Below are 12,907 nucleotides of genomic sequence, written 5' to 3'. Positions count from 1 at the left end.
TTTCATATTTTCTAAGAAAGTCAAAACATAATTATTTCTATGTCTTTTGCTCTGTGACCTTCTGTTCCTTAATATACCCCTCTCCCCGCCTGCTCCCTGAAAGCCTTGTTCACGCCATGAGGCTTCCCTTTTAAAATTTTGTGTGAAGCTTTGGGGGTCATGAACTTTATTGATATTCAATGATTAGCGATCTTCCGTTCCGGAGTTATACACTCCATTCTTTGAAAACCTTGTTTTTAACGAATTTTCGAAATTCAGTGTTCCGCGACAAGGATGACCCATGTTAATTTTCAGCAATATAAGTTTTTCTGTCCCAGAGATATAACAAGCACGTGAACACGGTAGAGATTAGATTTCTTGAAGAATGCTAGATCTTTATTCAATTTATTAAAACCAAGTTTTCCTTTCGAATAATCTGCTGTTGAGGCATAGATGCTTCGTGGGGTATCTCCACACTTTGCGTGGCTATATCGTTCAAATTTCTTTTGAATCATTGGTATCATAAGCAGAGGAACCCTATTTATTTCCGGCGGAACAATGAACCTTATTGATTTGCAGCGCTCCCTGGCTTTTTGTTATGGCGTTATTCCTATTTTCCGGTAAACCTTGTGAACGCGTTAGAGCCCAGAGTTTTTCAAGATTTTTGATTTAAAATCTGCTCCGAAGCATTTGTGCCACATGCCCACAAGTCAATAAACTCTGTGTCTAGCTTTATTCTAAAAATAAATATGATCTGAAAACCATGTAAAAAATGACATTTTCTATTAAACCTCGCCCAAACATTAAATTGAAATAATTAACAAGCATGTCTGTAATTCAAAACTTTGCAACTTATAAACGATTACGGAAGCGTATAGGGGTCATGCAAAATTTTGTAGAAGGTCTCGAGATCCTGCGATCCTGTGATACTTTCTCGAAATCCCGTGATCACCTGGTAATTTTCTCGAGATCTCAATTTAATGTTCTCGAAATCCCTTGATAATTTTCCTGGGATATTGACATCCTGTGTAAATTTTCTCGAGAATTCGAGTTAATTTTCTCGAGATATTGACATCCTATGTAAATTTTCTCGAGATATTGACATCCTATGTAAATTTTCTCGAGATATTGACATCCTATGAAAATTTCCTCGAGATCCCGAGTTAATACGAAACCTTATATGATAGTGTCTCCACGTTGTGAAGCAACCATTGTCCCAATACTTCGCACCAAATTTGATAAAAAAAATACACTAACATTTGTTACAAAGGAAAGCTGCTAACTTATGAAAGAATAAACGGACAATCGATAGGGTACCCATGATTTACACTAAATTTGAAATATGATTAAAATCGATTGGGTTCTTCGTCTTATGGCCCCAATACTTCACACCAAATATGAAATTCAAAACCCTACCACGTTAGCTTTAATGTGTAAAGCTTTGAATTACAGACTTGCTTGTTAAATTATTTCAATTTAATGTGTAGGGGACGTTTAATTGAAAATGTCATATTTTGCATGGTTTTCGGACCATATTTTGTTTTAGAATAAAGCTAGACAGAGAGTTTATTGTCTTGTGGCACAAATGCTTCGGAGCAGATTTTAAATAATAAATCTTGAAAAACTCTGGGCTCTAACGCGTTCACAAGGTTTACCGGAAAATAGGAATAACGCCATAACAAAATTTCAGGGAGTGCTGCAAATCAATAAGGTTCATTGTTCCGCCGAAAATAAATAAGGTTCCTCTGCTTGTGACACTAATGATTCAAAAGAAATTTAAACGATAGTCACGCAAAGTGTGGAGATACGCCCACACAGCATCTATGCATCAACAGCAGAATATTCGAAAGGAAAACTTGGTTCTTTAATAAATTGTATAAGGGTCAAGCATTCATCAAGAAATCTAATCTCTATCGTGTTCGCGTGCTTGTTATATATCTCTGGGACAGAAATCTTATATTGCTGAAAATTAACATGGGTTATCCTTGTCGCGGAACACTGAATATCGAAAATCCGTTAAAACACAAAATTTGAAACAAAACCGTTAAAAATTGTAGGCTCTATCGTGCTTATAAGATTTTCGGGAAAGTGTGTGTGTGTGTGTGTGTGTGTGTGGGGCGGGGGCGGGGGGGTAAACTCCGAAACAACAGGTTGTGGGGCGCTGAGAATACGTTAAAACTACGCGCACACATAAAAATACCCGAGATCTCGAGAAAATTTACACAGGATGGCAAGATCCCGAGAACATTAACTCGAATTCTCGAGATAGTTAACGCAGGATGGGAGATTCTCGAGAAATTTATTAGGGGATTTCTAGAACATTAAATTGAGATCTCGAGAAAGTATCACAGGATCGCAGGATCTCGAGGTCTTCTACAAAATTTTGCATGACCCCTATACGCTTCCGTAAACGATAACTGAATTAATTTATTTTCTCATATTTTCACAGTCTTTAATTATGACGATAAATTGTGTTTAGTTTGTTTTTATTGTTTGGGAGATTTTTGGAAAATGAGAGATTTCAAAATGAATGATCGTAGACAAGCGTATGAAAGTGGAAAGCGCTTCCAGTAGCATGGGTGACAAGCGTTTTATATTTATTTGTTCACTGGGAAAAGTAAATTCACTCTTTGCAACAAGTCAAATAAATAAATAAATAAATAAAAAAATTAAAAAAATACAACTAAATAGTGGTCTGCAAAAGCTGGAACTTTCTTGGTTATTAGAGTTATCTTTTCTTTGAAAACTGAAAGTAGAGAAAGTTTCACCTGAAGCAAAAGCGAGGAACTCAGAAAGTTGATTAAAGATTGGGTTTAACAGTAATACTTTTTTTCTACGCTTATATGCATGTGCATGCACATTGTTGTCGCCACTGACCTTTGGTTTCACGTCCGTCCACAAGGGCGTGTGAACACGCTACAACAGTTTATACTGGAGGAGTCAGGAGAGACAAAAATGAGTTGGGCGCTGGGCGTGATTTGCAATGCAATCTACAATATTGAATAAAGTTGCAGTATAGCAATCTTAGTTCAAAAATGGTTCAATTCCGTTCAGTATTTACAAAGATATGATGAATCGAAATTCCATCGATCTACATAAATCATATTCATAATCATAATGATGATAATGGTAGCCCACACTTTACTTTTTCTATTTTGATATTTTCTCTCTTCTAGTTCTTTTTCTTTATTTCTTTATTAGCCTTATCGGAGCAGAACAGTAGGTCATCAAACCTCATTTTCTTTTATTATATTTCATTTCATTTTCATGTATTTTTTGGGTGATTTCAGCCGGGGACATAGCCTCACTGTTGGCTTTTTTTATTTCAGTTTTGATCTGATATTAAAGACATGGTGTAGAATTTCTATCAAGTAATAAGAGAACGCAGCTTATGCCAATAGAATAATCAAACATGTTACAAAAAGTAACACGCAGATTGTGGTCCAGTTCTCATTTTCTGAGTACTGGTTCCAAGTTTAGAAGAACTACAGAATGCTTACCGATTCTTTCAAATAAGCAGCCTATGCCACATTGTCTGGCAATGACATCAGTTCATCAACAGAGACATGGAAACAATAACTATGGATTAGGGAGCAAATCTACGGAATCGGGTGATAGACAATCAGAAAATCTGAAAAAACTCCAGCTATTGACAACAGATGCAGCATGGGTAATTTATTCAATCTGATCAACCTAGCACTCCAGAAGATGATCATTTTCTGGAACACTTTCAGTCATTATTATGCACCTACCTACAATTAATTGGAGCCAAGTCTTTAACTCAATATCATCCACAGTCTCTTTGACATTGAAAACACGAATTATTTGTCAATTTAAACATACATTATGCAAGAGCTAAATCTGCATTTTGTAGGTCTTTCTTTCGGCCTGAAATGTTATATAAACTATTAATTAGACATTAATTAATGTATCCAGGCCATAATCTACTCTCGATGTCAACGCTAGCCTGCGATATTAGTTGGATTATGAACCGATTTGCTGCATAACTTTCCTTCTCGATTTAACGATTAAATGGATATTCAAGACTATCATTTTTGTCGTACTGACTTTAGTAATGATGAACGAGGCTATGCGTAACTTTCGATCGCTTATTTCTCGGTTTTAAACTATTATAGTGAGAACTGCTAACTCGTTATCTGATCTCTCATAATGTATCTTTAAATCAACATTGATGTTGTGATTTTACCTGGAAAAGATGGACTTCTGATATCCAATACATGTATTTAAGACAAAATAAACATTTTACCATTGGTACATGAATCGTGTACCATAATGCGTTTCATCGCCATTTGTAACAAGGGACTCAAAGAACGAGGCTAGACATATCCCACAAGTCATGTCAACGGTAACGCCATATTCTTATCTTGAGAGCATGCGCAATAAATACTACCGGTGTATACTGGAATAACCAGACGCTAGACTTCTCGCGTATTTCGCAGAACATAACTGATTTGAAATTAGAGTAAAAAACGGAAACGATTGAATATAATATTACATTATTATATGCATTGCAACCCATTTGTGTCCATTTTTAGGCCCGAAATATTAGCGATTTAGCTCCTTTAAGGTGATTGTATAGATGTCATCCCCATTAGTCTGTCATTCACTTTACTTGTTAGCACAATAGGCTTGATTCCTCCTTGTCAGTGGTGCAATGGACACTGTATAGTCATTTGGATGGGATGAAAAATAGTTGAAATTCGAAACAAGAGTAGACCGTGGCGTCGCTATCCAAGCAAAAATGCCCTCATAGCACACTGCATGGCGTATGCACATCTTCTTAGTGCGGTCGGAGCAGAAAAGTAGGACATTAATTAAACCCCATTTCATTTCATTTGTTAGCACAATAGAAACTGCAATAAATTGAAATTGGTGTGTTTTGTCTATCTTACGTAAAAGAAGAAGTCTATTGATTTTTTACCGTTATTCGGTAATCTCCTCCAGAGTTATGTCCCTTATATCTCCGAATATATATAATTTAAACTGAAAAAATAGCAATCTGTGGTCTAGTGATATTATTAAACTTGTGTACCATTTTCATTTCTCACTTGCTAAGAAATTTGGGGGTGTTGAATTGCCGAATGGCTAGCATATGCACGTTGTATCATTGAGTCAACTGGCGTGGTTTCAATTCCACAGTTGTATGTGACTAGGAATAGGGTCGCCTGTCTAACCTTGTGGGTTTTCTCAAGACCCCTACACGACAGCGGATTATTGAAATATAATTGTTAGTACCAAAATGACCTAGTTTGTGTTGAGTAGATGTTAAACCTTGTTTCTCTCTCTCTATCTTGCTAAGAAATTTACCACAATTTTTTTTTTGCACTTCTTAATTTTATTTTATCATTTATAACCATTAGATCATTTAACTCTTTTTCTATTTCAGTCTGTGAGATTGGCAAATGAAAATGGTAAGGTTATTTCTATTGTCTCCAAAACATGGATCACAAATGCAATTTCACACGTCCTCCAGAACTACAAACGAGACCATATTTATTTATCAAATATTATATCTTCCCATCCAAAATGCTGTAAATTCTTATAATAAAATGCACCCTTAGACAATGTTATTGCTTGGGATTTTGGTGGCTCAGATTTTTAGTTTTGGGGTACAAGCTGCGTTTTGTAATGCAGTTGGTGGAGACGATTGATATATATATACATATAGTTGACATAGATCAGGGTTCTGGGACAGCGCAGAAAATTATAAAGTTAGGGGGTTGATACTGAGCTCCACAGGTGCAAGTATACTGGAGTGGTTTCCCCTTGTGGTGCACTGGATGGAGGACCTGACATGGAACAGTTTTCAAGTTGTTCGGATGAAATGAAAATCTGAGATTCCCTGTTCCATGTGGCATGTACACGTTGGCTTGATGTAGAGTAGGTTGACACACTGCTGTCTGGGCAAATTTTCCTCGTAGCACTCCATGACGTATGTCCATATTCCAGTTGGTGCAGTAGGGGTTGTCATTAAACCTCATTTCCTTTATTCTCTCGTAGCACTCCATGTCATATGCCCATATTCCAGTTGGCGCACAAAAGTAGGATGTTATTGTTAAACCTCATTTAATTTATTCTCTTGTTCGTCTTGTTTCAGGCTATTTATCATGGTGTAGAAACGCATATTTATCATCAGCAGTTGGCGTGATGATGACAACACAGACGGCAAATATAGCTGTTCAATACGCAGCTTCAGGTACTAAAATAAGGCCCATCCAACATTATCAGTGTTAATGGTAACTTAGCAAAAAACAATTATGCCGAAACGGACTGTTGTAAAATACCGATACATTTCAGTGCTAAAATTTGACTGATTTATAGTTCCTGGGAAATAGGAACAATTAGTTTAGGTTCGTCGATTTTGGCCAGTCAAAAAAGGGTTGGTCGGGTACCGTCAATGCAGGTATTATTTCTGGCCTGGGGTTGTTGCGCAGGTCTAGAAATTTTCAAAATATTAACCCAAAAAGATTCTCTAAAGTTGTAAAATATTTTTTGAAAAGGCAACAGAATCACCTAGTGGACCATCATTATACCAAGGATTCTTATAGATTGCTATATGCTCGTACTTCAAAGACCTGTTTTACAAAGTGTATTTGAACATCATTTTTAAAACACATGCAAGTCTTATCGCATGGGCACACTGGGCAGTTACTCGGGCGACTCCCAATATTCAATATGGTAAATGAAAATTAAGGTTCATATTATTAAATAGCAGTGCATGGTGATAATTTGAAATCCGGACTTCCTTGTATGTGTGATGAATGTTAGATCTGACTCAGATCTGAGCCATCTGGCGTGGTTAGATCTATTTCATAAGGCCAACTTCAAGTTTGGTCAAAGGTCACGAGATGTAAACAGGGCTAGCGCCAATCCAAACCCTAACCCTGGACCTAGCCCTAATGCTTACCCTAACCCTAACCCAGGGTTCTTAATCCATTTTGAAATGAAACAGCCACGGTTAGGCCTAACGGATAGTCATCTTTTCAACAACAAACATGTTAGTTTATGCATACTCTATTCACAACAGTAATTGCATAATTCACTAATTGCATAATGTAATCGGGATAATAATAGCTGAAACTCCGAATAAACAAGACCTTTGTAATTGCATACTTGTATTCATACATCGCCTAACCTACACCCTCTTCACCAATCAGGTGTCCTAATCTTATTTACATCTCAGCGACCTTGAAATCTTGAGTTGGCCTTAAGAAATCATCTAGCCCATCCAGGGTTTAATTGATATTTTGATTGAACCACCAGTTTTCAGACAAAACCTGTGCATTGGTTTGCCCATGGGCTACTAATATTCTTCAGACAACCCGGAGTCCTAACCCACACATATATCAGGCGATTTACTAGCTGGTCATGTGCTTTATGCAATAGATTTGGATGGAAATACGTTGCAAGACCATCCATTTACTTGTTTTTGATGTAATTTGATTTTTATTTTCTATTTCAGGTGCTCTTCTGGTATCAGGATTAAATTTATCCATGGGAACATTATCTTACATTTATCATATATTTTCACTACGACAACATGCCAACATTTCCTTTACAGCCACTATAATAGCCCTACTTTTTGCTCTGCTCCATTTTTGTGCTTGGGCAGTTGTGTTAATTTTTTTTATGGGTAATCAAGATGATAATATCGCTTTTCTGGAAATTGAAGGACCTGAATTTGATAAAGAGGATAGAGCGTAAGAGGAAGTCCGATAAAGATTTCTGTGATTTATAATAGACTTGTATGACCTTTTGACGTCCATAAACATGCTGGTAAGGTTTAAGTGGATTGGTCATCTTTTTGCCTTAATTTTACATGATTCGATTTTGCTGATTAGAACCTCATTTCTGTGTTATGTGTAATACAAAGGCAGTCTGTTTCACAGAGCATCACAATTCTTCTTTAATATCTCTGTAAAAGATTACTGCCTTTAACACGTGCCGTCACAGCATGCGGCGTCCATCATTGGCTGAATGGTGCGTGCATTGTTTACATAAGACGTTACTGCTTCGGGCAGAATGCTGTCTTTTAGTCACATTTACACTAAATAGGAAATAATTTTTACCTACAAATACGTCAAACGTCTTTATTTATTTTTCTAATACATGAAAAAAATGTTTTAGAATTTAATTTGTCGGTGGAAAAAAGTTAATATTTGAGACTCATTAAGTCGCATTGATGTCATCCTTATCAGTGATTGTAGCGGCCTAGCGAATATTCACTGCTGATCAGTGTGACACAAAGGTTGTATGACTTGATACTGTAAGACTCCGGCCTATTATAATAAATGGGCATGGAGTCCAGTCCTACAAACAACCCATAAACCATATCTCCCACTTCAGTCTAACAGAACTTTCTTCTTTTGTTAGTGTTTAATGGCTGTGTCCGCTTCCACCAGTGGTGATATGACAGACCAGACAGATTGTCTTATTTGATTAGGGGTCTTTCCTGTGGGAGGAAAGGAGGTTGATAAGCCAACACTATCTCCAAGCCACATGCGCTCACACCAGGGATCGAATCTATGACTGACTGCATGCCAGAGGTGAACGGCCAGCTAGAAATCAAAGCGTGACACTCTATAGACCACAAGCCCCCCACCCACACTCTACAAGAATTTCAACTAAGTGACTATATCAAAGTCAGTCTGATGTTGATAATAATGACTACAGTAGCAAGGGTGCATTGACAGCAATCTGGTTACATTGACAGCAGTGGCTGGGGTGGGCAAATAGTCTAAGATGTGCACTTTAGATCATAAGGTCTGTCATTGAGTCAAGTGGTGTGGTTTTGATTCCCAGCTTGTACGTGACAAGGAGTAGTACGAGTAACCTTTCACAATTTGTGGGTACATGTAGAATGAGAATTTTTTGTTTCACTGTCTATAGATGTAAATTAGATACTGTACCATTTGTGAAAAGGAAAATTTAGATGCTCAATAGGTTTCCATTTTAAAAATATGTCTACTTATGTATTTTATGATTTTCATAAATGTATTATATGTAATGTTATCGGTTTATTTTAAATTGTAATAGATAATTTGTACTTTAAAATATTTGATAATAAAGAAAAGATAAATTAATTACATCTACATACATGTATTGCTCAACTTTTGTAAGAAAAAAACAAAACAAAGAAGGAAATGATATGGTATATTTCCTAGTGTATACGACAATACACTTTTGAGTATGACGTGAGATTTCTAGGGGTATATGACACAGGGTGAGTTTGACGAGAGATTTCTAGGGGTATAATATTAACACAGGGTGAGTGTGATGGTAGATTTCTAGTGAGAAATTTAAGTAATTTACATTGCACGACGCACGTCACTTAAATCTATCTACATCAGTGGATGAACCAACTCTCAACAAACCTTTTTGACTCCCCCCCCCCCACGTTACAGTCTTGCTTTTCACAGTCTCAGTTGTCAGCTATGATTCTGTATGGTGCACCATTATTAATATTTCTGTTAACTACATGTACACATAATAAAAACGACTTAATTTGGGTTAATTTTAATACATAAATATTAGTCTTTTCTAAATAAATACATAACAACAAAGAGTAAAAGAAATTAGTTCAAATTTTAAAGTTTGTAATTGAGTCTATAATCTTCTCCCAATTATTTAATTGTCTTTCGCTCAGTTCTCGTGGCAAATTTTCAACACTGGTGTCGCTTTATAAATCTACTTTACAACAAAGAGTAAAAGAAATTAGTTCGAATTTCAATGTTTGTAACACATTTTCAACACTGGTGTTACTGTATAAATCTACTTTACGTAAAAGAAATTAGTTTGTATTTCAAAGTTTGTAATTGGTGCTTTGATCTTCACCAAATTACATAATTGTCTTTAGGTCGGTTATCGCCACATATTTTCATCACTGGTGTCGCTTTACAAATCCACTTTAGTGCCTAACACTGGAATGGCTTTAAGTTCACTTCTCATACACAGAAATTCTCCTAAAACTGTCATAAATACCAAGGAAACACTGTTCGTTAGCCACCACCAAAATGTTTGGGGAACATGTGCATTGTAGATCCAGCTTCCAATAAAATGGAAGACAAGAATTGTTACAGAGAAATCTAAACACTGCTTTGTTCTTCCAACAACGAGCCATATACCAAAAGCAGTTGTCAAACTATTCAGGGCAAATGCTATGACATTAGTTCTACCACTGTCTTCAGATAATCCCAAATCATTCATTGTAAACATTTGTTCCACTGACAGGTCAAATACTGCAATTTGGTCCAATAAAAAAATCCAGAATCCAAGAGAAAGATAATATATTGCCTGCATAGAGATAATCTGTGACACGATTAGAAGAGGGTCCCAAACACTACTACGGAAATGACCAGTCATTCTATTTCTTGTCAGGAATTCTGAGAGTGAAAGCATCACAATTCAATATCTAAAAATAATAAACACGTTTCAGCTACTCGGCCACAGTACACAGTCACACTTTTCTCAAAATGAGGTTCAGAAAATAAATGAGGTATAACACTTATCCTACACAAGCATTATTTACCTGCGATTAAGAAATCGACCTTTTAATATTTTTATAACAAATTTATTTAGGACTTCCATGTAAACCATTGATGTAAACATTCCACGTCATTTCACTTCCGGTTTTATTTAGGATTCTCTCCCTTCAAATTACAAAATTGTTTGTTTTCTTTACACTAAATAATGATGACTAAAACCAAGCATTTATTTGTCAGACCTTTCTGTATTTGTATTAAAGACAAAAGGGACACATTTTTAATTTAAATTAGACACGAAAACATTAATATTTCCCTGTGTTCCGTTAGGAATTACCTCCCTTATATATCGAACTCTTCACTGATTAGAGGTTTAAAGGGTCAGCGACGTATTTGAATATGGTAATCGTAAAATAATATTTCTTTAAATATTGATAAATATCACATGGATGGATTGTAATATAACACACTATGCTAGAAAAATACATTTTCTTTAACAAATTTTGAAGAAATCACAAATTGTTTACAAATAGGTATTTACGACATACTTTGGACATGCGCAGAAGTTACGCGGTTTAAATTTATTATTTTGAAGTATAAAATTAGTAAAATGCGTTTAAAATAAGCATTGTAAGTACCGTAATAATTTTTAACTGGTAGAATTAGGGGAAATGATTTTTGTCAATAATTGTTTTAGGATCTAGATGCTAGTAGGACCAATCATGAAAACTTTGCATCATTCTTAGTCTTCAAAATTTCCATTCTATTTTGAATTTTCTAATTTTGACTGCCCTGCCCAGTGTTCTCGTCTATGCTGATTCTCAACTGAAACATTGTGAGAAAGACTGAGCTGATTAGAGTGAGAAGTGAATGATTGACAACACAGAATAACACCATCTGTCAGTATACCAATCACTGACACTACTGTCTGATTCATCGTAAATTTTAAACGGATTTCTACGATTATGAACAAACTACTTAACTTTGGTTATTATAAACTTACCTGTGTGTTTGTAATGAACTCCCGTTCGATAAAATCCATTGCACAACTAATTATCACAACGATGAGAACAATTTCTCTCTTGAAAAATTTGAAAATTTACTTGTAATTTCGACAGAGTCGATGTCAACAATGTCTTCGTGACGTATTGGTCGAATCCAATATACCTGTTGCGGGGGTTGGTTAACATTGAAAGATAGTTTGACAGCGCGATCATTTTGATCGTATATGGGTTTGGGCGACGAAAAATATCAATTGAAGGCAATTACATAGGAGATTTATATGGAAACCATTGATCGCCAGTCTATCAAATTTTCTTCACAATTAAAATATCACTGATTGCACGGATACTCGTAAAAATAAAGTCATGAATAAACTATAAATATCCTATCTTCTTTATGTTATAAATAATTTAACAAGGATCATGAAGCTTACCTCCGAATTCTCTGAGTGTATTTTTAATTTTATACGCATTCTTTCGATCGAATAATAACCGCTTCAGTAACATCTTTAAGCGTGTTGCGGCAGCCCTCAGCGTGTCTATTGCCGTATTGGGTGCCCGGGTGGGTATATAATGCTACTAAGCCCGTATGACCCCGTAAGAAGCGGAACATTAATTCTCGATTCGACAGTTTTGTCCGAAGTGTGATAAAGCCCGTAAAACGAATGTATAGTTGTGTTTGTGCGGCATGCGTGTTCAAAAGTAAATAATCCCATCCGAGTCGCTAATCAAATAATTAGAACAAAATATTTCAAAAAGTAAAGCTATAAAATTTGCAGAGATTTTACTAGAATGTAAAAGACGGTAACTAAATACAGGAATGCGGGTAGTTATGTGTGCGAACGCTCAAACTCAATGCTAATTGTCGCAGGTATCCAGACCACTCGGACCAAAGACTACTCGGACTAAGACCAGTCGGACCAAAACAAGACCAGTCGGACCAATTAAATTATATTATAAGGCTAGACAATATGCTATTTATTTATTATTAAATCACAATACAAAGAAGCAAATAATTCTTATACGGAATTCTTATATTTAGAGTTGTTTGGTTCAATTTTGTGTACGTAAATAAATCAACGATTAGTTTTAAAATTAATTAATAATGGTGCCAAAAAAAAATATCAATCTAATTTTTCTTTACTCTTGCAATGAGACTCGGTATGTCCAGACTTTTGACAGTTTCTACATATACGGGTATACTGTTCTTGTCTGATAGCCTAATTTTACTTTTTCCACATTCGCGGTATCCCCAGTGGTTTCATTCCGTTCTACCCCACTAACCCCTGGGTTACTATATATGGGGGTGGGGGGTGGAGACACGTTTTCAAGTTATCCGCCCTTGATGCGTTAATATAAACAGCACATAATAATACGAAGACCGGACGTTTATATGCCCCTTTTTAAACGTGACTACAAGTGTGG

General features: G+C 35.9%; 1 protein-coding gene and 1 long non-coding RNA gene across 2 annotated transcripts; one reads left to right on the top strand and one right to left on the bottom strand.

Annotated features, from left to right (window-relative positions):
* The first annotated feature begins 2,725 nt into the window (after positions 1 to 2,725).
* On the top strand, positions 2,726 to 9,094 carry LOC126821242 (uncharacterized). Its single transcript, XR_007680381.2, has 5 exons — positions 2,726 to 2,798; positions 3,309 to 3,649; positions 5,387 to 5,411; positions 6,098 to 6,196; positions 7,463 to 9,094. It is a non-coding gene; the product is annotated as an uncharacterized LOC126821242 (long non-coding RNA).
* Positions 9,095 to 9,500: 406 nt separating this feature from the next.
* LOC126821241 (protein SYS1 homolog) lies at positions 9,501 to 10,737 on the bottom strand. Its single transcript, XM_050549625.2, has one exon. The coding sequence runs from the start codon at positions 10,396 to 10,398 to the stop codon at positions 9,895 to 9,897; it is 504 nt and encodes a 167-aa protein (XP_050405582.1). The 5' UTR covers positions 10,399 to 10,737; the 3' UTR covers positions 9,501 to 9,894.
* Between the last annotated feature and the right edge of the window lie 2,170 nt (positions 10,738 to 12,907).

Source organism: Patella vulgata, chromosome 5 (assembly GCF_932274485.2).
Source record: "Patella vulgata chromosome 5, xgPatVulg1.2, whole genome shotgun sequence".
Lineage (NCBI taxonomy): Eukaryota > Metazoa > Mollusca > Gastropoda > Patellidae > Patella > Patella vulgata.
Note: the sequence above shows the minus strand (reverse complement) of the source record. Positions and strands in the feature narration are given on the sequence as shown.